This window comes from Corythoichthys intestinalis, chromosome 4 (assembly GCF_030265065.1).
Source record: "Corythoichthys intestinalis isolate RoL2023-P3 chromosome 4, ASM3026506v1, whole genome shotgun sequence".
Classification (NCBI taxonomy): Eukaryota; Metazoa; Chordata; class Actinopteri; order Syngnathiformes; family Syngnathidae; genus Corythoichthys; species Corythoichthys intestinalis.
The window spans coordinates 143,980-170,470 of NC_080398.1; the positions used below are offsets into that span (position 1 = coordinate 143,980).

General features: G+C 37.0%; 1 protein-coding gene across 6 annotated transcripts in view; it reads right to left on the reverse strand.

Moving 5' to 3' along the window:
- Nucleotides 1-26,491, reverse strand: part of LOC130915068 (myelin-associated glycoprotein-like) — a 59,213-nt gene that overhangs the window by 19,335 nt on the left and 13,387 nt on the right. For 5 of the 6 annotated variants that reach the window (XM_057834772.1, XM_057834770.1, XM_057834775.1 and 2 more), the window contains exons 2-6: nt 13,028-13,124; nt 2,636-2,736; nt 2,408-2,471; nt 1,957-2,325; nt 1,587-1,883 (exon numbers count right to left, since the gene is read on the reverse strand). In XM_057834772.1, the coding sequence (XP_057690755.1) occupies nt 1,587-1,883; nt 1,957-2,325; nt 2,408-2,453 (712 nt within the window). In that variant the 5' untranslated portion in view covers nt 2,454-2,471; nt 2,636-2,736; nt 13,028-13,124. The remainder of the gene's footprint in view (nt 1-1,586; nt 1,884-1,956; nt 2,326-2,407; nt 2,472-2,635; nt 2,737-13,027; nt 13,125-26,491) is intronic. The other variant, XM_057834771.1, reaches the window with a different exon arrangement.

The following is a 26,491-nucleotide window of genomic DNA, read 5'->3' on the forward strand; positions in this document are numbered from 1 at the left end:
CGCGGAGTGACAGCCAAAAACTGAGCCGAATAAAGTTGGAGGATGAGGCGAAAAGGTACGGCAAATGGCGTGCTCAAAACTACGCAAGATTGATGCAGAAAACAGATTGTTTAAGGAGGAGTGGACCAACACATTTTTGTTCATTTTACCTGGCGGCAGCACAAGACCGCTATGGCTCATCTGTTCAGAGACGGTAGCGCTTGAAAAAGCAGCAATTTGAAAAGGCACTATGAGACGAAGCACGTAGCTTTTTCGCAAAGTTTCCCTATGAACTCTGCAATCCGTTCTCAAAAAACTGCGAAAATAAGGGCTCAATATGATCGCACCTCAAGGCTCGTGGTTCATTCATTCACTGCACAGCAACGCGCAAATGAATGCTCCCTCAGAATAGCATGGCTTTTGGGTCAAAACAAAAAGTCTTTTAGTGACGCACAGATTGTTAAAGATTGTATGAGTGCAGTTGCTGAAACTTTGCTTCATGGAAAGCAAAAATAAGAGGTCTGTCAAAAAATAAAGCAAATCCCCCTGTCAGCATCCACAATTAAAACAAACAACAACAAAAAAGCCTTGAACATGCTCTTATGTTGCTATTTAATGATTCAATTAAAGCATTTTTTTTTTTGTTTTATGCACCTTTTATATTTTATTTACATTTTTGAATGTTGTAATTATCAGCATGACCATGTAAAGATTCGTTTGTATTTTGGGGAAAAAAAGAAGCATTAAAAACATATCCGGACCAGAGATTGTTGTAATTTTTTAATTTCGGACTCAGAGGATTTTTAATTCATGACCCCTGATCTATACAATCTATCTAACTAGATCTATCTCTCTATATACAGTTATATATACTATTTAATTCAGTGGTTCTTAATCTTGTTAAAGGTGTCAAACCCCACAGGTTTCACATGTATGAACCAAACCCTTTGGAATTTAACCCTACACTGCCTGTAGGTCTGTTATACTTTTACTATACCAAGTGTCAACCTTCCACTGAGCAAACCAGTTTCTCCTAAAATTAACAAGAGGGCTCGCAGTTGAAAGACATTGAATAAAGCCTTTAAATAGGGTGCAAACCTGTCCAAAATCTGGTCTAAAATGACACTTTGCTTTTAGCCAGAGTATGAAAATGGGGTCCTGTGTATTCTTAACCTTGGAACCCCTTGGACTTACTCGCCAAACCCCTGGGGTTTGATCAAACCCAGGTTATGAACCACTGATCTAAAACACTATAGATCTATCTAGATCAGGGTGGCCAAAATATTCCATGAAGAGCCGCAGTGGATGCAGGTTTCCGTTCCAACCCGTCAAGAGGTAACCTTTTCACCAATCTGGTGTCTTGCACAGTTGCTTTTTGTCTCAGAAAAAAAAAAAAAACATTGGTTAAACTTTCTGTGCTGGATCAGTTGGAACAAAGACTATGACCCACTACGGCCCTTGAGGACCGGTTTGCCCACCTCTGGTATTGATTTAGCTATCTATCAAGATCTATCTATCTATATCTATCGATTGATCTATCTATCTATCTAATATACATATAATGATATATTGTCATACTCCTACTGGACATGGCAGTTTCTACTCACACTTGATGTCCAGAGAGATGAGCCTCTCGTAGACTAGTGAGGTGTTGGGGTAGTACACTCTGCAGCCCAGCAGCTGGCCGTTGTGCACCGGCCTCGGGGTGAATACCAGGGTGTGGGATAACACCCCTGTGTTGCTCTCCTCCTGGAAGTCAGAGCTGAACTCTGGGTCGGGCAGGTAGTCCGTGTACATCCACTGGATCTCAGGAGTCATATCAGGGCAGTTGTCGGGAGCGTAACACGTCAGCGTCAAGCTTTCGTCGCTCACAATCTCATCAGGGACGTCGATGTTGGGTTGTTCTGATGGAAGAACTGAATTAGTCAGGGACTTTCAATCTATTTTTCAAAATCAATCAGTTGTGCGTGTTCTCACCCAGAACTTTTAGCTCTGCAAAGTCTGGGAAGGTGTACACGTTGGCCCCGCCAAGGTCAGCGCGGAAATAGTACCTCCCTGAGTGCTCTGGGCCAACGTTGTTGATAAGCAGCGTACAGTTCCTCTGCTGCAGGTCACCCAGCATCTTGGTGCGACCCTTGTAGCTCTCGTGGAAAACGTCCGTACGCGTCTTGAACACCACTGGTGGGAAAAGCTGCGGGTAGGGCTGTCCGTAGTACCAGATACCGTGGACGCCACGGTACGGCCTGATGCCTGACGGATACATGAATGTGCACGGGATGACTACGCAAGTGTTGCTCATGGCCGAGATGTCCCGCGGAACCCAAACGTTCCACTGGCAGCTGACTTCTAAAACAAAGTAAATTGGAAAAGTAAGAGTCTTACTAGCAAGTGTACGCTTGACAGTTCTGACTTCCCGTCAGTTTCTCACCATTGATGATTAGAAGGAACGGTAAGAGCAGCTTCAAACACCACATGGTCTCCACTCCACGTCTCTGGAACACATAACATCCTGTCAATGCTAACACATGCATCATCACCGAGTGAAAAATACATTGCAAATGCCAGCGTGAGTCACCTCCACCCAGTCGCATTTGTGTTCCTGAAGTGTTCACAGGAGACATAATGATACGGTTTAAGCAAATGCCAATTCGATTACCTTAGAGTTCTGACGATTCAAAGCAAACTGATGTTTTGCAGGAAAAGGGGCTCCTTTGACGGGTGTTTGCTCACACCCAGATGACTTTGCAGCCTTCTTTTCTAAAAAAATAAAAATAAAAAATAAGAGTATAGCATTCCACATTAGTTGATTAACTCATTGGGTGCCATTGACGGTGCTAGACGTCCAATCTATGTGACTGGATTTAACTGGACAGTCAAAATGGATTGAATGTCTACCGCTGTCAACGGCAGCCAAAGAAGTCACAGGACAAATTTCAATGTTTCTGATGTTAAATAGTGGAGAAAAATGAAGTGGTGGTGGACATTTTGAAATGCTACTATTGTTTTAGCCCAGGGGTCGGGAACCTATGGCTCGCGAGCCAGATATGGCTCTTTTGACGGTTGCATCTGGCTCGCAGACAAATCTTCAGTTATTAAAAAAAAAAAAAAAGTTTTGTTATGTAATGGGAACGGCGCTAGGACCTCGGGGGACACCTGGTGGGCGTAAGAGCCACAGGGGAAGCGTTGAAAAGAGCAACCAGTAAGGGGCGCTCACATGTTTTCCATTGGCAAACCCATTGATCAGGCGACATTCGATACACTACGGACACTACAGGTGCGGCAGTGGAGAACGTCTGAAGTCTGATGATGACTGTGACGGTCAAGTTTTTGTGACAAAACATTTAACTTCTGCATTTTAGACACTACTAGTATTCACTCGTCGTCCGCTCGCCATTACAAACACATCTGCAGTCACACATAAACATACTGTAATATAGGGTGACCAAACGTCCTCTTTTGCCCGGACATGTCCACCTTTCACGTCGTGTCCTCGTCATCCGGCCGGGTTTTATAAATTCATGAAAATGTCCGGTTTTTATGATTTTTCACGGGACCAATTTGGGGAGAATATCTCCGGCCGCTGGGGGGCAGCGCTTGCCTGCGTTGTCGTGGCTCCTACTAGTAGGGGCGGGAGAAGGAGTACAGTTTACCCCTTGTATTATGGGCCATTACCGCCATCTACTGGGTTGACGGTTTGGCAAGAGAAGAGGCAGTTACAGACTACAAAAAGGAGTAATTTTAAGAGACGTTTCTAGTGCTCCGTACACCTTTCTGTAAGTTTCTCTTCTGTTAATATCGCTCATGTGTCTTCTGTTATATATTATACAATATATAGGTACAAAGAGATGCAGTATGTTGTATTAGTCTTGTATTAATTGTTCTGCGTTCGTGTATTTGGTTTAATGTTGGTATTATATTTTAAGTAGGAGCGCCTGCCCAGTTGTTAAGAGGTTTTTTACGATAAATTCTTATATAATGGCAACTGTTGACTTCTGTCGGAGCTTTGTACTGGCGTAATCTGTAAAATCCCGTTTGAAGTCAAATTGTTGCGCTACCGATGATTGTAAACACAGATAGCAAAGTTTGATTTTGCCTCGTCTCCCGGTACTCGCTAATAGGGTAGCTATCAGTGAGCTAAGCCGCGATAGGCATTATGGGAAATGTAGTTTTGAACTGCTGCGTTTGGAAACATGCTGGTTGAATAGTTTGTCGGTTTATTTTGGTTATTTTTTGCGTGCAATCTAGAACATTGAATAAGAATAAAAATAGAGTGGGAATAACAATTTCTCAACAATTGTCGTGATAGTAATTTATTAAAAAAATTATGTGGCACAAGCCTACTGTGTGTCTGTATTGACTGTACTATATTTTCACGGGTCTGCGTGAATTTTTTTTTGTCATTAATTTTTTTATTTTTTTAATTCCATATAGTATATAATATATACTATATGGCATTTTTTTAAATAAAACTGAATTTTTCTGTCTAGACTGAGGAGGCACACTTTAAATATATTAAAGTGATATAGGCATCTCTGAGTGAACTTCGAGTAAAATTGAAGTATCTCGAGGCTGGGCCGAGTGTCCTCTTTTTTGGAAATCAAAATATGGTCACCCTACTGTAATAGCCCCGAATGGGAAAATAGGAAGGAGAGGAGTTGGTGATGACTTTCCCACTTTATTGTGGCAACCATAGAAATAATAAACAAAATAACAGCGTTATCCGCAACATGCTAACTTCGCTCTCACGCCGTACGCTCTCTCCTCCTTGCTTCCCGCTACGTCACTACTCTGCCGTCTGATGGCCTCTTCAAGGGCCCACAAATAGTTACGGACATTACAATACTTAACGATTAACATAATTCTGAACTATATTAACACACAGCACACATCACAATCATAAAATAAAGCAATCCGCTAATATACACAGTCAAATTATACTCTTTTTCCCACCTTAAACAAGAAAAAAATACTAGTTTACAACCTCCGTCTCACATTGCTGCCAAGACGGCTGATTTCTTATTCGTTCTAAAATGCGAACATTTATTGCCCATGCACGCCATGTAGCGAACGCCTCCCCCATGCTGGTTTAAAACCGTAAGTACAACAGTCTATCTGTGGACACAAAATATTAAAATAATTATTTTAATATTATTTAATAACCATTATTTTATTTAATTATTATTATTTATAAGTTATTAAAAATAATTCAGGGACTTATTGTACTTTAAAAGTGTTGAAAGTACATAAAATGCACATACTGTATTACTTGTATTTTTAAACCTATTGTATGGCTCTCACAGAATTACATTTTAAAATATGTGGTGTTCATGGCTCTCTCAGCCAAAAAGGTTCCCGACCCCTGTTTTAGCCAATCAAATGCAAGAATCCCAGATTGTCAGTCCTTCCTTGTGATGTCAGTAATACCTGTTGTCTTGTGTTTATGTGTGTGGGTGTAATTGATGTCACAAAATGGCTACACTCGTAAGTGGTGTTATTTCTTGTGTCTAAACATTATCACAAGTCGAAAAAAATGGTAGTTTGCATAAATAAATACACTGACCTATTCTACTGTCTACTGTCTTTGACACGGGAGGCATTTCTGCCCTACTGCCTGTCCCTTTAACCCAGGGGTGTCCAAACTTTTTGCAAAGGGGGCCAGATTTGGTGTGGTAAAAATGTGGGGGGCCGACCTTGACTGACAACCTTTACATAGAACAATATATTTAAGCAAATTTTAGCAAGCCATTCTGTGTGTCACATTTGCTTCATTATCTTTTTTAATTACCGTATTGGCCCTAAAATAAGACGGCGTGTTTGGCATTGAAATAAAACTGAAAAAGTGGGGGTCGTTTTATATTCGTGGTCTAGATGGCGCCAGATATCATTGAAGTGATGTTCTGTCATGACAGATCTCAGCTACTCTCAAGTTTAACCAGTTTGCATTACTTTTTTGCAATGTTTTTCCTTTCAGATTTGTTTCAAGACTACAGTTACAGTTAGACTTCACTATGATGGCTAATGCAGTTATTGCAATTTTGTCGTTTTATCACAATAGATTGGTTTATTTACATTTCAAAAACCAGAAGCCATTCATTTACGAATGTGATTGCACTTTAGTTTACATATTTAAATGTTCAGATATTAAGATTTGAATGAGGCAAAATAACATGCTTTTTCTCTCAAATATATTGTTATAATCATTTGTTTCAGATGTACTATAATTATTTTCTTTATAAAAATTAATTTGGTGTTCAAAAACTTTTTCAAACTTGAGTCTTGAAAAAGAGGGGGTCGTCTTATAATGAGGGCCGTCTTATATTCGGGCCAATATGGTAATAATTTCAACAATCTCGCAACTAGCCTTGTGGTGTTCTCTTTCGAATCTCGGGGTCTTGCGAAATGCTGCTGCTGTGAAATTAAACTAGCTTCAAGTTGCTTCAATTTTGCTGCCTGTAATCTTGTCGTACAGGTCAGCGTGTCTTGTTTTGTAATATCGCCTCACATTGAACTCTTTAAAAACAGCGAATGTCTCTTTGCAAAGGAGGCAGACACAGTTGTAGTCCAATTTTCACCTATCCTTGAAACGTCGGCCGTCGCCGTCAACTTTTTTTGTTGATTGTCGCCATTTTAGAAAATAGAGTGCTGCTGCCTTTTAGTGGGTAAATGAGGAGCAGCATTTAGTGTGTAAGCTACTTCATATGCTGGTTGCAGTACTGCTGACCAATTTATTAAGTCTTGTGTCCGGGCCAGATGTTATTGATTTTATGACAGAGGCTGGGGGCCGGATGAAATTTGACCACAGGCCGCATTTGGCCCCCGGGCTGGACTTTGGACATGCCTGCTTTAACCCCTTAATGCCTGGATTTACATTGAACAAATATACAGGTAGTCCCCGGGTTAGGACGGACCCGACTTACGTGATTTCAACTTTACGACGCCTGCGTCTCGTGACAGCCTGCGCGTACATTTGTTGCTTGTGACGCATCCAGAGGCGAGAGCTATAACCCCTCTAGTACTGCTTATTGTGCGTTTTTAATTGTGGTTGAATACTTGGGGCGAGTTTATGTGATTGTTTTTGACGATGTGCAGACGCTAACTGATACATGCTAATCGTTTGTTATTGCTGTATCAGCAGCTACTTGTAAACGCAAAGTTGAGTTGCTGTTATTGAAGATGAGACCGATTTAATTTCAGTTTATTTTAGTAACATTCTGCAAGTGTTGATGTCATGAGCAGCTGAATAAAGTCTTCATTTCGAAGTTTAGCTTACTGTCTAGCTAGGACTTAGTGCTAATATCTTGGCGAGGGCAGTACAATGACATTTAACCGATGTTTTGGGGTATTTTTATTTATATTTAGAGGGTGTTCTGAGGTATTTAAAGGGTTATTTCCAATTTACGAGGAAATATGGGTTACATTGCCAGTGCAGGAACGGAACTCGTTCGTAAACCGGGGACTACCTGTAAATCGTCTCGTACTGTCATGGTACGGGCCTCATGGTTTGGTGCACGCAGACAGACGGCGATTACATTTAAGTAAAATCAAAAAAATCCATGTTGGAGCTAGTCCTCCTCCAATCCAGGGGGCGGTAGAGGTAATGCGCTTAAACCAGCAACTTTAACATTACAGGAAAAAGACGACAAACCAAAACACACAAAGAAGAACACATCATTGATCACTACTAGGAAAGTTATGGCGAATATGTAGAGTGGGAACTATCAAATACCGTATTACTAACACTTTTGGGAGTGTATTTATTTGATATTTGCAAATCAGGAAATATTTATTTTCCTTTAGCCCTAATCTGAAGTAATTGATACATTAAGGGGAGTATTTATTTTTGCACAATTTCAAGAGATGCTTTTCTTTTTTACTTTAGAACCAATCTGCACTTTTTATTTCGTTTTAGCCAATATAAAATATGTTTTTATATGTTCGCTGGTAATGGTTTACAGTTAACTGTGTGTAATCCAATGCATGTATATGCAATGAGAATTCCCAAGATGCATTTTGCTGGGCTTTTGCATAGATTGCTGTCAAACGATTAGAATTTTTAATCAAGTTAATCACAGCTTAAAAATTAATTAATCGCAATTCAAACCATCTATAAAATATGCCATATTTTTCCGTAAATTATTGTTGGAATGGAAAGATAAGACAAAAGACGGATATATACATTCAACATACTGTACATAAGTACTGTATTTGTTTATTATAACAATAAATCAACAAGATGGCATTAACATTAACATTCTGTTAAAGTGATCCATGGATAAAAAAGACTTGTAGTTCTTAAAAGATAAATGTTAGTACATGTTATAGAAATTTTATATTAAAACCCCTCTTAATGTTTTCGTTTTAGTAAAGTTTGTAAAATTTTCAATCAAAACATAAACTAGTAACTCGCCATTGTTGATGTCAATAATTACACAATTCTCATGGTGCTGAAACCCATAAAATCAGTCGCACCCAAGCACCAGCAGAGGGCGACAAAACACAAAAAAACACAAGTAACAAGTGGACATCACACTGTGCTGTCATTTTAATCTGTTTGAGCGGGCCATGTGCGTTAATTGCGTCAAATATTTTAACGTGATTAATCTAAAAAATTAATTACCTTCCGTTAATGCGATCATTTTGACAGCCCTAATTTTTATATTTTAGTACTTTTTTTTTTTTAGTTTTCTTTGTGACCATTTCTTCCTGGTAACGGAGTAGTTATGTTTTATGAGTTGATAATTTGTTAATTTTTCGATCATTTATTGTTCATTTAATTTTTGCACCATGAATGCAAATGGTCTGCTTACATAACAAATCTCAAGCATCTGAGTTTGTAGACATCTAATGGTCAGTAAGCATAACTGCTGTGCTATTCTGTGATCAGCCTTTGTACAAAAACAGATGGTTTCTTTGTTCACTTTATAGGCAACGCACACATTGGTTGTAAACTAAAGATGAAAAGCTTATCTCGATGATATTGGGTTTCATTTAAAAATGCTTTTATTGGCCGATTTTATCATTTACCTGATAATGATAACTGTAGTTTTTGCTGTACTTATTTTGCTATTGTACTCTTGCAGAAATTTGGATGAATAAATATATATTGACAATGAACCTGGAATTGCATATATAATTTATTGTGATTTAAGTCACCAGTCCTAAATAACATTGAGGTAACATTTTGCATCCACTTTTTTTGAGTCGAAGGAAAGTGAAATAAAGGAGTTGCGGCAACTTATATAAATTAATTTGACCACTTATTAATGCTAAAACTTTGATATAAAAAATTGAGTTGGTTTAACTTAAGCTTGCGGAGGACAAAATATACCATGTTGGTCCTGGTAATTACAGAGTTTGTTCAGCTATAAAAAATCTCATGAGTAATACTTAATATTTGTTTAGTTGGAAATACTTTAAAAAAACATATGCAAATTGTTACTTTTTTTTATTTTATTTTTTTTAAGTTGAGCCAGTGTTTATTTTTTGAGTGTATGATAAAAATGTGTGAAAATATACAGTATTTAAAATTTAAAAAAAATTCCAAGGGATCCTTAAAGTTTATATCTATAAATCAATCAATCAATCAATCAACTTTATTTGTATAGCCCATTCTAAAAATCCGCCAAGGAGTCCAAAGTGCTTTACATACCATAAAACAGCTAAATAAGTTAACTTTCAGACATAAAACAACCCCATAAAATAAATAAAAGACTTGGTCATAAACAGTCATTGCACATTAAAAGCTGAAGAAAAATAAAATGTTTTAAGGTGTGATTTAAAATCCATAAGTGAAGGGGCCTGTCTAATAATAAGTGAAAATTAAAGACATTTAATTTGCTGTTAATTTTATGGTTTGGCCTTGAAAAGGTTAAAATAATTTAATACACTATATCTTTTTTTAAAATAATTTCTGTATTGCTTTTATGATTTTTAAATCTTTTAATGCTTTTTTTTTATTTTTCGGATTTCATCTTTATTTTACAATGTTAATTTTTAATTTTTTTAATGAATACTATTCTTGTACAATTAAGTATTCCTCAAATTCTTTATTCGTTTTTCTTAAATGTAAATTCAGGCATAAAGGGGGTATTAAAGGCTGATTTCTTCAAACATCCCAGTGAGTGCTAATGATGGCGCTACGCACACATGACATCATTAGTCCATGTCAACATAGTGACTTATCTTGTAATCCCAGCATCAGTGCACTCCCTCATCATCACGGCGGAATGAAAGCCTTTCACTGTTGACACATCACGTCAGTTTGGTGTGGATTACTGACGCCGTCCGTGCTGCACAGACGCCGGACCGGTGACGCGTTTAGTATCGAATGTTGTACTATGTTTCTGTGGAAAATAAATTCCCATATTCTAAAAAGTGAGCTGAGGGAGGATTTATGCGTCACGCCGCAGCAGCCGGCGTGCGCAGATGGCAAGCTTGAGAGTGGATTTTGCTCTGGTCAACATGGTACAGACTATATGATGTGTTGCTAAAAACAAAATGAGTGAATTACCTCGAACCTCCTAACTTGGCATGAGGAATTTTGCTGGAGTATTGTCCTAACGATAATATTAATTTATCTTAGCTAGTACAGTATATGGAGTTTTCCATTTCTTGTATGAATTAAGTTATCTAACTGGAGTTTACTGTAAAGGAGGGCTATGAAAAGTTCTTTTGTCAAAGGCCACATCATAGTTGTGATTTCAAAAGGACTACCGTTATGTTTGCCATCTGCTGCGATCAATCGACAACTGGTCAATTATCGAATGTATCAACATTTTGTTTGTAATTAAAGATCCGAATCCTCTTTTTTTTAAAACTCTATTTTTTCTGTATTATTTTATCTTCTTTTTTTTTTTTTAGTTAAAAATAAAATGGAAAAACAATATTTATTTATTTGCGTATTAACATCTTCAAATAAAAAAAGGGCAAAACTACAAAAGCGTATTACTGTCACCGAAAAACAAGAAAAGTCCAGTATTATGTTTTTAAATGATAGTTATCACGTTTTGACATGGTAGTACCACATTTTTAAATGATACTATGACGTTTTTACATGATAGTTATCACATTTTTACATACTATAACGTTTTAACATGATATTTATCACATTTTGACACTATAGTTCTCGGGTTTTAACCTGATAGTTATCACATTTTAACATGATAGTGTGATGTTTTATACATGATAGTATTACGTTTTAACTAGGGCTGTCAAAATTATCGCGTTAACGGGCGGTAATTAATTTTTTAAATTAAGTTAAAATATTTGACGCAATTAACGCACATGCCCCATTCAAACAGATTAAAATGACAGCACAGGCTCATGTGCACTTGTTACTTGTGTTTTTTGGAGTTTTGTCGCCCTCTGCTGGCGCTTGGGAGCGACTGATTTGATGGGTTTCAGCACCATGAGCATTGTGTAATTATTGATATCAACAATGGTGAGCTACTAGCTTATTTTCTGATATAAAATTTTACAAATTTTATTAAAAGGAAAACATTAAGAGGGGTTTTAATATAAAATTTCTATAACTTATACTAACATTTATCTTTTAAGAACTACAAGTCTTTCTATCCATGGATCGCTTTAAGAGAATGTTAATAATGTTAATGCCATCTTGTTGATTTAATGTTATAATAAACAAATACAGTACTTATGTACCGTATGTTGAATGTATATATCCGTCTTGTGTCTTATCTTTCCATTTCAACAATAATTTACAGAAAAATATGGCATATTTTATAGATGGTTTGAATTGCGATTAATTCCGATCAATTAAGTTTTAAGCTGTAATTAACTCGATTAAAAATTGTAATCGTTTGACAGCCCTAGTTTTAACATGACATTACCATGTTTTTACATGATACTATCACATCTTTACATTATAGTATTATATTTAACATGATATCGTCACGTTGTAATATGATAGTATTAAACGCGGAGTTTAAGGGGGCCCCCTTGTGGCCGAAAATGTAATTGCATGTAGTTTACTTTCCTATATATGGATTTAAAATTAAGACTTCCGGTAAAATGTTGACTATAAAAGTTGTAAAGCAATAAAACAACAAAAATGAATGAAATGAGCAAAAAAATATTTTAATAAAGGGTCAAAATTATTTTTCGAACACATTATGTGACCAGCACCTTAGAGACGGCATTTGCTTTGCTTAGCCAAAACCACCTGAGGACAGATTCTGGCTGGAATATTCAGTCAAAAAGGATGCGGCGTCTACTTCTCCACTAGGTAAAACACAAAAACGTGCATGCACACACCTACACACACAGCTGGGATGTCATTATGTACGAGCAAGAACTAAGCTACTATCCTAGCATAAATCTTGCGAGTTAATTTTATCGCTGACACTGCGTTTCGGGGTCATCGACACGTCCCCCCCGCCACAAAAGTCAAACTCAGCCTATGGAAAGTATCACGTTATTACAGGGTAATTATCACGTTTTTACATATAATAGATATCGCGTTGTTACAGGTTATTATCATGTAACCTGTGTAACAACATGATAACTATCATGTAAAAACGTAATACTGGACTTTTTTTTTTTCTTTTTTTTGTAGGGTGTCAGCAATACGCTTCCATACGAAACAATGCATATTCTCTTGTTTAATAGTATTTTTTTTTTTATTAAAAAAAAAAAAAAAGGAATAACCGGTAAATAATATTTTTGTTAAAAATGGTAGGGTGTAAATATCCTCAGATGTCTTTGGTCCTCGAATTTTCATCGAGAACTACAAGAGTTTTATTTAAATTTTATTTTAGCTGGAAACATGGAACCCATTCACGTGATTTACTTTTGAGGGTCACGTCAAATGAAATGACGGTGCAGATAAGGCGGCACCCCGAGACGTCCTGACCCACACAATCCCAATGTTGCGTCAAGCTTCGCCATCTGCGCCGAGACAAAAGCCGGCCAAGGGAGTCCGGGCCGAGAGGCGGTGACACCCCCACCTCCGCCATCATCATCCTCCACAATGGCCTCATTGACAGAGAGACAAACGAGAGCATACGCTTTTCTCGTACAAACCACTTGCCTCATACCAGCCTCAGCACCAGGCTCCTGCTCCCTCGCGCACCGGCCTCTTGTTTGGCTGCCTCGTCGGGACTCGACCGCTTTGAAATGTTTGAATTCTGTAGGATGGAACAACAAGTCAGTGAGAATCAATGATTCCGTTTTTATGGGCCTGCAACAAATTAGTAAAATACCATTAAATAAGCTTGAGTTCAGCCTACATTATATTGCAGTCTTCAGTTTCAACACTAGATGGAGCTAGTTACTTAAATAGTGCCTCGCCATGAGCTCGTGAGTCGAAACATTACAACATGCTGATTTTTTAAGTTTGTCAGTCATAACAGAGTCATCTTCATGGGTCTCATTTTCATGTGATATATCACGAGTAGACGTCCAATCTATTTGAAGTGGGAGGGTCATCCCTCCCACTTCAAATGGATTGGACGTCTATGGCTGTCAACAGGAGCCAATGAGTGCATTTTAGGTCATTTGCTGTTGATTTTTTTTGTCACTTCTGGTTGATTTGGCGTTACAGAACAGGAAGGGACCCAGGAATCTCCGGAAATGAATAGGTAGTGACTTAAACTCAACAGGAAGTTGAACAGAAATGAACAGAAAGTGACCTGTAAATGCCCTAAAAATCAGAATGATTTCGAATAAACCAACTGTTCATTTACCAGTCCCAGTCTAAACGAATTGGGCGTCCAGCGCCGTCAATGGCAGCCAAGTTAACAAAGGCACTATTCTAGAGGAAGATTTTGGTTGCAAGTTGTTGGCTGCTTTTTTTTATTTATTTATTTTTTTTTTTAAAACCGTAACACCTTTTTGAAACAATATCTCGATTCTTGACAAGAGTATATCGATAAGCTTTTGGGATATAAAATAGGGCTGTTCCGATCATGTTTTTTTGCTCCCGATCAGATCCCGATCGTTTTAGTTTGAGTATCTGCCGATCCCGATATTTCCCGTCCCGATTGCTTTTTTTTGCTCCCGATTCAATTCCAATCATTTCCGATAATTTTTCCCAATCATATACATTTTGGCAATGCATTAAGAAAAAAATGAATAAAACTCGGACGAATATATACATTCAACATACAGTACATAAGTACTGTATTTGTTTATTATGACAATAAATCCTCAAGATAGCATTTACATTATTAACGTTCTTTCTGTGAGAGGGATCCACGGATAGAAAGACTTGTGACTTTGTATATTGTGACTAAATATTGCCATCTAGTGTATTTGTTGAGCTTTCAGTAAATGATACTGTAGCCATTTAACTTCTGCCCAAATGCATGACGGGAAGTGCAACCATGACTGTGCGTCGTGGTACCAATTGATATATCTTCTCTGCGTTTGGAAATAACATAGGGTGTTAAGAAAAAGATCAACTACAACTTTTCTTCCCCACATTGCTTCCCACGATTATTCTAATCGTTGGGAGAGGGATTGTACGGCTTTAGCCATTTAAAAAAAAAGGCTCCAAAGGCTGCCAAAATTCACTCTGCTCATTTTACACTGCCTTTTAGCTCTATATATTGTATGGGTAAAATGGCGCCATTATAGATATAATGCGACAATGCGTGAGTGGGTCGTGCAGCGCATGCGTTAATTGCGTTAAATATTGTAACGTGATAAATGTAAAAAAATATTAATTCTCGCCGTTAACGCGATAAATATGATAACCCTACCTTAAGCTTAAACTAAAGACTCTGGAAGAGTGTAACACATTATGTCTGTAACGTTAAATACAATTAGAAAACTATTTAATTAAAAAATATATATATATTAAAAAAAAGGCATGTCCGATATTTTTTTGCCGATTCCGATACTTTGAAAATGACGTGATTGGATGCCGATCGATCGGGACATATCTAATATAAAGTATCATGATGTGTGACCATTTCTCCATCTTGTCACTGCCCTAATATATATAATGTGTAAATATATTTAGAGGGTAATCATCTCAAAAACTAATGAAAAAGCACCAGTTCCTGCCCACCATTTTAATACAAAGACAATAGGACTTACAGTATAGTTCATGTGAGCTAATGTAATTTTCTTAATCTTTACTCAGTTTTTGAGCTGTCATTATATATATATATATATATATATATATATATATACACAGTGGGGAGAACAAGTATTTGATACGCTGCCAATGGGAAAACCCATTAGCAGTGTATCAAATACTTGTTCTCCCCACTGTATATATATATATATATATATATATATATATATATATGGCAGAAAACACAGACAAGACTGAAAAAGCAGTTTCCGCTCTTGCACTCCTGTTTAAAGAAACTGCTGTATTTTAAGCCAAAACAACTGTTGTGTTTGACAGAACAATATGTCTAAATGCTGCCATAGCAGATTCATGGCGCATTAAGCCTCCCAACTATTTTTAATGTGTCCGTTTTACCCTGGAAACCCCTGTTTACAGACGTCGCGAAACCGCTTTTCTTTCAACCCAGCCATAAAACGAAGATAAATAATTATATTATTCAAAATGACTGTCATTTTTAGCTTAGAATCATGAATTGATCATGATATTTCGTTTAAAAAAAAAAAACTTTATAAAATTATTCAGTGGCATATTTTAAACTTTTAAACAAATTTTGTCACAATGAAAAAATGGTGTCTGTAAATAAGTCCCGAATATCTACATCATAAATATGGCTTTATTTTTATTTTTTTGTTACTGTCACATTTTACTGATATGTTAGATATTTTGCTTAAAAAAAAAAAAAAATTAAACTACTAAAAAATTATTCACTCGCATATTTTAAACTTTTAAACATATTACGTCACAGTGAAAAAATGGTGTCTGTAAAAAATTCACGGATCTCTACCTCATAACTATTGCTTAATTGTATTTTTTTTTGTTACTGTCGTATTTTCTCCGACATGTTAGATGATAAATAATTGATTCAAACAAAGAAAAATTGGGGGGGGGAAAGGGTAAAAATATGAAAAAGAACATCTCGACCACTCCTTGATGTCTGCGATTTCTGCATCGCGGCGCTTTTTATATGACCATGTTTCACCTATAAAATCCCCAAAAAATCCAGCTATGGCCATTCACAGCTGTGTTTTGACACTCAGTCATACATGCTCCATGGAGTTTTTGGATCGAAACAAGGTAAGTACGCCATAATATATTGTTAAAGTCATGGCGTCTTTAATTCTGCTCTTTCATGCTCTCACCTCCAGATAGAATTTCGCTGTTTAATTTTTTTTTTTTTTTTAAATGTCCTCCTGTTAATAATTGTTCTTCCCCCAGAAAATTGAGATTTTAGGCTTTCCAACGATATATCACAAATCCATATCAGACACTTTTGAAAGTTGGCCAAATTGGGCGTCTCAGAGCAGAACTTCAAGTCACCCGAGTGTTTTCCGCCATATATATATAGACTTACAAAATGTGTGGTTAAATTTGGTATGCAAACATGCAAAGAAAAACAAATTAAACATTTGAGAACTCAATATTTAAAATACACATAGGATAAAACAAATTCAGTGCAATTAAGAGGTTTTTATTGGGGGTACAAACTGCACCTCGGTAAATATTTTCCTGGTCGCCACAATGTCAAAAGATCCCCCACCCGTAAACTGCAATTATTCATCTTAAATGCAGATCTATGCTGAGGAATGTTTGGAGGCGGGACACGGTCAGAGGTTCCCCCCAGTAGGCATATGGATCCAACAAAAGGACGCTTGTGTTGTCTAAATATTAACATTGAAATATTTAACAAAATAAGGGCAGAATATTCACATTATAATGTCTCTACATAATGAGATACAACAGTATAACAGGAATTTTTCCACAATGTTTTAATTGTAATCATTTTGTCAACATTTTCCGTACTATAAGTCACAGTTTTTTTTAGTTTGGTCCGAGGTGAGACTTATACTCTGGGATGGCATATGTGTGAAATTATGAAGACATTATTATATAGTTTTAGAGATCGAGCAATATGGGTTTAACCAAATATTAGTAGTTAGAGGGGCCGATAACCAATTATTGGAGCCGATATTCATTTGCAATGACAGTGTAAAAATTGGCTTTAAAAAAATGAATAATGCAAGCACTGAACTTCATTGAAATGCCTAAACCATGTTTATTGAATCACAAAAATAGAAAATAATATCTCCAGAAGTTCCTGAAGCGCAATACAAGTCTAACCATTACCATTTAACCAATCAAAGCATGGGGTGAATACCGTAATTTTTGCACTACAAACTGCTACTTTTTCCTTCATTTTGAATCCTGCGGTTTATAGCCCAGGGCAGCTTATTATTTGATTTGTTTGGGTTAATAGGCAACACATGCCTCCTAGCATGCATTGCAGCACTACAGATGTGAATAACAATCGAAATTCATGTTCTGTGCTAATTATTTCTACAGTTAGTGTTCCAGTTGTTTCATTAATTGCTTGTTATGGTACTTTGTAACACTTTATTTGGCATCGGCGTCATAAGACTGTAAAAGACCATCATAATTACTACATGACACTATCATGGGCATTACTGAACGCTTATGACAGATGTCATTAAGTGTCATCCGGCAAATCATGTTACAAACTCCATTTATGTCCACCTCAGATCTTTTACATCCGTTCAAAAGTGAGATAATTTGCCGAATAATACTAAATGATATTCATTCATGCTCATGACAGTGTCATGTCATAATTATGATTGTCTAACGACAGACGTATGGCGCCAGTGTCAGATTAAATGTTACCAAATACCATAACTAGTGATCAATGAAACAACTGGAACAGTACCTGAAAAAAATAATTAGCACAGAACATGAATTTTGATTTTAATTTACATCTGTAGTGCTGCAACGCATGCTAAGAGGCATGTTGGACAACAACAGTATTGACAGCAGGTGGCAGCTGAGGTTGACTGTCTCCCCCAAGGGAACAGAAATGGCTAAATGAAGCTTCTTGAAGCAATGAAGCTTTGCAGACAATTGGTTCAAAGCTTCATGGTGGTTCATTTGGTCTTCTGACAGTCGTATGATGCCGTTGTCTAATAAATTGTAAGTAGTTAATATCTTTTGGTGCAATTATCCCATAATACAGTGAGGACAGCTGCAGTTTATAGTCCAGTGTGGCTTATCTATGAACAAATGCCCTTTTCGTGTCACATTTGGTGGTTGGCGGCTTATGATGCGCCTTATAGTGCAGGAGACAGCAGGTAGAAGAGAAAGGTGCAGATTTTTTCATATCGGCCGGTCGGATTTAAAAAAAAAACAACAACAAAAAACGGCCAATACAGATATACGTCAAATTTCCAAATATTGGTCACGATAATCGGTCGATCTCAATATAATTTCACGTTATTTTCACTCTAAACCACAAGAGGGTGCTCAAGGCCTATGTTTCAACATTAGCGTTAACTTAGAAAAACCAATAACAACAACTGAGAAGGGCTGAACAAAATGGTACTAAAAAGAAAATCATGTTCTGCAGTTTCCAAGCAGCAAATAGTGAAATATGCAGCTGAAAACGGTAATCGAGCAACAGAAAGAAAGTTCGGAGTTAGCGAGAAACTTGTAAGGGAGTGGTTAAATGCAGAGGTTACTCTTACCAAAATGAAGAAAACCAAAAAAGCTAATCGCGGGCTAAAAGCTATGTGCTCACAGCTAGAGGAGTGACTTGTTAGCATGTTCTTTATGCTGTAGTGATAGTAACTCTTAATAGCTATGTTACTTAACATACCTGGCACTTTCACAGTTCATTGTTTATGGGTCATGTAACGTTAGCATACCGTACACTTATTCAGCCTGTTGTTCTCTTTTACTTTTTTAATTGTTTTTCAAGATGACATGTGTGTTCTTGGTGTTGGATTTTGTCAAATAAAATGTCCCCCCAAAATGTGATTTATACTCTGGTGTGACGCTGGTGCTACTTTTAGTGCAAAAATCTGGTACTTCCAACTTTTCTCTGAGCGGTCCATTGTTGCATTCAGCACTTTTTCTGAAGCAAAACTGGGCCTTGCACCTCCTGCGAATAAAGACTGCTTAAAAGAACTCATTGACTACTATTGGCGGTGAAATACGTCCAACCCATTTTGAGTGGAAGGGCTAGCATTGCTCGTTCAATCGTTAGGTGATGTTCTTTATCATCTTGCATGAAATACAGTATTGACATTATGTTGGATGGATATTTTGACTTGGACCAGTATCGCTCAAACATTTTTTATCCCTTAATTTTTGTTTTTGTTGTTGTTTTCAGGCAACCTAGGCTGTGTTCATACTGCAGGCATATCTGACTCTAACCGGATTCCTGTACAGATGTCGATCGGGTCCGATCACGACATTTTCAAAGGATCGGAATCGGCAAAAAAATATCGGACATGCCTTTATTTAATATATATATATATATATATATATATATATATATATATATATATATATATATATATATATATATATATTTTTTTTTTTTTATAGGGCTGTCAAAATTATCGCGTTAACGGGTGTTAATTAATTTTTTAAATTAATCACGTTAAAATATTTGAGGCAATTAACGCAGATGCCCCGCTCAGACACATTTAAATGACGGTACAGTGAAACGCTCACTTATCAATTGTGTTTAGTGGAGTTTTGCCGCCCTCTGCTGGCACTTGGGTGCGACCTGTTTTATAGGCTTCAGCACCCATGAGCATTGTGTAAGTAATTATTGACATCAACAATGGCGGGCTACTAGTTTATTTTTTGATTGAAAATTTTACAAATTTTATTAAAACGAAAACATTAAGAGGGGTTTTAATATAAAATTTCTATAACTTGTACTAACATTTTTCTTTTAAGAACTACAAGTCTTTCTATCCATGGATCGATTTAACAGAATGTTAATAAATTTAATGCCATCTTGTTGATTTATTGTTATAATGAACAAATACAGTCCTTATGTACCGTATGTAGAATGTATATATCCATCTTGTGTCTTCTTTCCATTCCAACAATAATTTACAGAAAAATATGGCATATTTTATAGATGGTTTGAATTGCGATTAATTGCGATTAATTACGATTAATTAATTTTTAAGCTGTAATTAACTCGATTAAAAATTTTAATTGTTTGACAGCCCTAAATTTTTAATTAAATCGTTTTCTAATTGCATTTAACGTTACAGACATAATATGTTACACTTATCCAGAGTCTTTAGTTTAGGCTTAAGGTAGGGTTATCAAAATTATCCCGATAACGGCGGTAATTATTTTAAAAATGTATCACGTTAAAATATTTAACGCAATTAATAAATGCGCTGCACAACCCACTCACGCATTGTCGCGCTCAATCTGTAATGGCAATCTGTGGGCATTTCACTCTACTGTCATTTAAATCTGTCTATGCTGTCCTCACTCCGAAGCGTCTACTTTTTCCAAAGCTAGACAGCTAGTGAACGACACCTTAATAATTAGACTTCTTCCTTTTTCATCTGATCTGTTCATAAAATGGCCTCAAACCATTGTCATCTTTAGACCGTCGTAAAACTACAAAAAAAAAAAAGAACACAAGCATTGCATTAGCAACAACGTTTGCTTAGCACGCTATACAGGTTCACTAAACATAAACAAAAAAACGTCTCATACAAAAAATAGAACATTTCGCTTACTAACATAATATGTTCATTCTTTACAACAACCATACTTACGGACAAATCTTGTCCAAGGATCATATAAGCACAACATTATCAGCCCGAGACGTCGTGCAACCATAATGAACTGGCAAGAAAACAATAAACCATGTCGCAAAGCGACCACAAGAGTTCGCTGTTGGACAGCACAAAAAGCCTTGCTGTAAAACTTACCAAAAGGCAGAATACTTTCTGAGCGGGACATGTTATACTTCAAACAATGGTGTTATACTTATATAGCGCTTTTCCACCTTTCAAGGCGCTCAAAATGCTTTACACTATCTCGCCATCTACCTACTGCGTTAATTGCGTCAAATATTTTAACGTGATTAATTTAAAAAAATAATTACCACGCGTTAACACGATAATTTTGACAGCCCTAATATATATATATATATATATAAATGTATGGTGATATGGTTTCAATCCATCTCGCATAAATCTGATTTCTGTGCTTTGTGACTGTTCAGATTACAAAAGAGCCATCCAGTTTCAATCTGGATGAGCTAAAAATCAGATGTTGGCTGCCCGTCCGAACAAGGCCCAAGACCAATCTGACGGAGATCCAACCTATGAAAGTTAAGAGGATGACAGTACCTCAGTTGTGGATATAAATATAATGGGGGTGCGACAGGGCCCGGGCCTCTAAGGGGTCCCGATTTGTGAAGTGGGCATTGTAGGGTGAGGGGAGGGTCAAACAAGAAGGTAAGATGCTGTGCATTTTTTCATTGTGACATAATTTGTTTAAAAGTTTAAAATAATTTTTTAATGTTTTTTTTTTTTTTTTTTTTTTTAAACGAAAGATGAGACATCAATTAATGATTCTAAGCTAAAAATGACTGACATTTCGAATAATAAACATAATTAATCACCTTCGTTTTACGGCCGGGTTGAAACAAAAGCGGTTGCGCGACGTCTGTAAACAGGAGTTTCCAGGGTAACATGGATAAATTAAAACTAGTTCGGGGGCTTAATGCGCCATGAATCTGCTATGGCAGCATATAGACATATTGTTCTATCAAACACAATAGTTGTTTTGGCTTAAAATACAGCAGTTTCTTTTAAAGAGGAGTGCAAGAGCAGAAACTGCTTTTTCAGTCTTGTCTGTGTTTTCCGTCATATGAGTTTCTGTTACAGTAGAAGCAGGCCTTCTCTGTATACAAGACAAAAAAGTTGCTGAAGATATTAAATAATCTTGAAATTGTTGAAAAAGTTGAGGGCAACTGCCACCCTAAAAGTTACCACAGTTGCAACCCGAATTAGCACCCATGAACACTTCAATTTAATATTTACTGCCATCAATTAAGTATGGGTGTCAGTGAGGACCCTTATAATACAAATAATAAATTATAATGAAAGAAAAAGACTGTATGAAGATAAATTTCTATGATTCAATATGTATACATACAGTGGGGCAAATACGTATTTAGTCAACCACCAATTGTGCATGTTCTCCTACTTGAAAAGATTACAGGCCTGTAATTGTCAACATGGGTAAACCTCAACCATGAGAGACAGAAAATCACATTGTTTGATTTTTAAAGAATTCATTTCCAAATTAGAGTGGAAAATAAGTATTTGGTCACCTACAAACAAGTGAGATTTCTGGCTGTCAAAAAGGTCTAACTTCTTTTAACGGGGTCTAAAGAGGCTCCACTTGTTACCTGTATTAATGGCAACTGTTTCAACTCATTATCGGTATAAAAGACACCTGTCCACAACCTCAGTCAGTCACGGTCCAAACTCCACTATGGCCAAGACCAAAGAGCTGTTGAAGGACACCAGAGACAAAATTGTAGACCTGCACCAGGCTTGGAAGACTGAATCTGAAATAGGTAAAACGCTTGGTGTAAAGAAATCACCTGTGGGAGCAATTATTAGAAAATGGAAGACATACAAGACCACTGATAATCTCCCTCGATCTGGGGCTCCACGCAAGATCTCACCCCATGACGTCAAAGTGATAACAAGAACGGTGAGCAACAATCCCAGAACCACACAGGGGGATCTAGTGAATGACCTACAGAGAGCTGGGACCACAGTAACAAAGGCTACTATCAGTAACACAATGCACCTCCAGGGACTCAAATCATGCACTGCCAGAGTTGTCCCCCTGCTGAAGAAAGTACACGTCCAGGCCAGTCGGCGGTTCGCTAGAGAGCATTTGGATGATCCAGAAAAGGACTGGGAGAGTGTGTTATGGTCAGATGAAACCAAAATAGAACTTTTTGGTAGAAACACAGGTTCTCATGTTTGGAGGAGAGAGAGAACTGAATTGCATCGAAGAACACCATACCCACTGTGAAGCATGGGGGTGGAAACATCATGCTTTGGGGCTGTTTTTCTGCAAAGGGACCAGGACGACTGATCTGTGTAAAGGAAAGAATGAATGGGGCCATGTATTGAGAGATTTTGAGTGAAAATCTCCTTCCATCAGCAAGGGCATTGAAGATGAGATATGGCTGGGTCTTTCAGCATGACAATGATCCCAAACACACAGCAAGGGCAACAAAGGAGTGGCTTCGTAAGAAGCATTTCAAGGTCCTGGAGTGGCCTAGCCAGTCTCCAGATCTCAACCCCATAGAAAATCTATGGAGAAAGTTGAAGTCTGTGTTGCCCAACGACAGCCCCAAAACATCACTGCTCTAGAGGAGATCTGCATGGAGGAATGGGCCAAAATACCAGCAACAGTGTGTGAAAAGCTTGTGAAGAGTTACAGAAAACGTTTGGCCTCTGTTATTGCCAACAAAGGGTACATAACAAAGTATTGAGATTAACTTTTGGTATTGACCAAATACTTATTTTCCACCATGATTTGCAAATAAATTCTTTAAAACTCAAACAATGTGATTTTTTTCCACATTCTGTCTCTCATGGTTGAGGTTTACCCATGTTGACAATTACAGGCCTCTCTAATATTTTCAAGTGGGAGAACTAGCACAATTAGTGGTTGACTAAATACTTATTTGTCCCACTGTATCTGCCTTATGTTGACACTCGGGGTGTAACAATTAATCGATGTAGATCAATATATTGATTTGTTGAGCACAATTGAATGTAATTCGATAAAAATGCAAAATGATTCTGTTTTCGGTATGTCGTTTTTTTTTTTTAATACTTTTTTTTTTTTCATAACGAAATTGTCATACACATTAAAACTGATTTGTATTTTTTATTGCTTCAGGTAAATTGGAACTGATTGTGTTAAATGTCTTCATCAATTTGTATTAAATCAATCCAAGGCCTTTAAATTGAATCGTATAACTGTCCAAAGAATCAATAATGTGTTATACTATTATGAGGTTATTTACAGTGGCACCTCCAGAAATTTTTCATAGGGGTGGCCTGATGGGGCCACTTAAAATCTTGGGGTGGCCAAAACTAAAAGCCATAATTTCAGGTTTTCATTATATTATTGCAGTATAAAGGTCAGGGGAAAACTATCAGAAAGACTTAAGGACACGGCTACTGATATACTTTGGTGTATTGTGTAATATTTGATGTTACTAATGATTTAATATGCATAGTCCATAACTGTCCAGTCAACATTTTGAGTTCCAAAACAATTCTGTTTTATTGTGTTATGTATATATTAGGCATAAGATGTACATTTAACTAGGGCTGTCAAACGATTAAAATTTTTAATCGAGTTAATCACAGCTTAAAAATGAATTAATGGTAATTAATCGCAATTCAAACCATCTCTAAAATATTCATATTTTTCTGTAAATTATTGTTGGAATGGAAAGATAAGATGGATAAATATATTCAACATACTGTACATAAGTATTGTATTTGTTTATTATAACAATAAATCCACAAGATGGCATTAACTTTATTAACATTCTTTCTGTGAAAGGGATCCACGGATAGAAAGACTTGTAATTCTTGAAGGATAAATGTGAGTTTGTATATAGTGCCTAAATATTGACATCTAGTGTATTTGTTGAGCTTTCAGTAAATGATACTGTAGCGACTTAACATTTCTGGCCAAATGCATGATGGGAAATGGTGCAACCATGACTGTGTTTGGTGGCTGCAAATGCTATATCTTCTCTGCGTTGGGTACACTACAGGGTGTTAAGAAAAAGATCAACTGGCCACCCCCTGGTGGCGCCACTGGTTATTTACCATGTGCAAAAAGTTCCTAACGTCCTCTCGCCATCCCATACATATTTTTCCAAAGTCATTGGTAGAATGCCAAAACCAACCATTTTTTTATAAAAACCAGATACAACCCAACTACGTCTTATTGCAGGTATAAAACTTGAAAAATGAAAAAAACGCTTTATGCCACCAACAAAAACCTGAGAATGATTTTTGTCAGACTAAGATTTTTTCCGATTTAAAATGGTGTTTCAGTTAGACTGATGCTGAAAAATTGTAGTCATGGCTCAAATGGTTTTTGAACCAACGCCAAGGAAGTATGGGACCACTCGGGCATGCCGCGTCCCGCCCACGCCACACGCGAATGTTAGCGTAAGCACGCTAACACGGTCGACAGCGTGGGTCGCGCGAAGCTATGTGACCTCCCGCATCATTTTCCTCCGTGGCGTTTGGACACATTGTCCTGACGCTCGGAACAATTAAGCCGGCGCAAATAACAAAGGACTATCAGATTTGAACTCATTCGCCGCCACTGACGTAGCAACACATCCAATCTAAATCTAGCAGAACAGCCATCCCACTTCAAATGGATTGGACATCACTGTCATCTCAACACATGGAATTCATCTCCCAGTGCCAAGAAGAACATTTTCATTGTGACTACCTCCTGCCAGTGTTCTTGAAAGAGGCTTTGCGGAGGGTGCGAGAGAATGAAGACCTTGTGGGCACAAACACTGGCCTGCTATTGTGTGCATTGGGATAACTGGTGGAATTTTTTTTTTCTACAGCTTGCGCTTCGCTGCCGAGCCGTGACGCAAGATAAGAGCCCCTCGCATCCCCACCCTGACTTTAAAAAAAAGCACACACAGAGCAGCAGATGGTCTTCAAGCATGACAACTCCTACACACACACACACACACACACACGAATGGTGCCAGTATGCAATCACTTGAGGTAGCACAGTAAAAGCTGCTAATATGTGATGTAGATAAGAAAAGGCAAATGGGAAATTAGACTTTATGGTAGGTTGGTTTTTTTCCCCTTTATATAATGGAATCAAAAACAGCCATTTTACGGAGGTAGATTTGTGTCTTTATTATTCAATTTAAAAAAAAAGTTGCTTCAATCAAAATATATATGGCAGAAAACACAGACAAGATTGAAAAAGCAGTTTCTGCTCTTGCACTCCTCTTTAAAATAAACTGCTTTATTTTAAGCCAAAAGAACTGTTGTATTTGATAGAACAATATGTCTACATGCTGCCATAGCAGATTCATGGGGCATTAAGCCCCCAAATTATTTTTAATTTGACCGTTTTACACTGGAAACACCCGTTTACAACCGCTTTTGTTTCAAACCAGCCATAAAACGACGGTAATAGATTATTCAAAAGGTCTGTCATTTTTAGCTTAGAATCATTAATTGATGTCTAATATTTCGTTTGAAAAAAAAAACTTTATAAAATTATTCACTTGCGTATTTTAAACTTTTGAACAAATAACGTCACAATGAAAAAAATGGTGTCTGTAAATAAGTCACGGATATCTACCTCGTAACTATGGCTTAATTTTATTTTTTTTTTTGTTACTGTCGCATTTTCTCCGATATGTTAGATGATAAATAATCGATCCAAACAAAGAAAAACTGGAAGAAGAAAAAAAAACGTTTAAAAGGGTAAATATATGAAAATGAAAATCTTGACCTCTACTTGATGTCTACG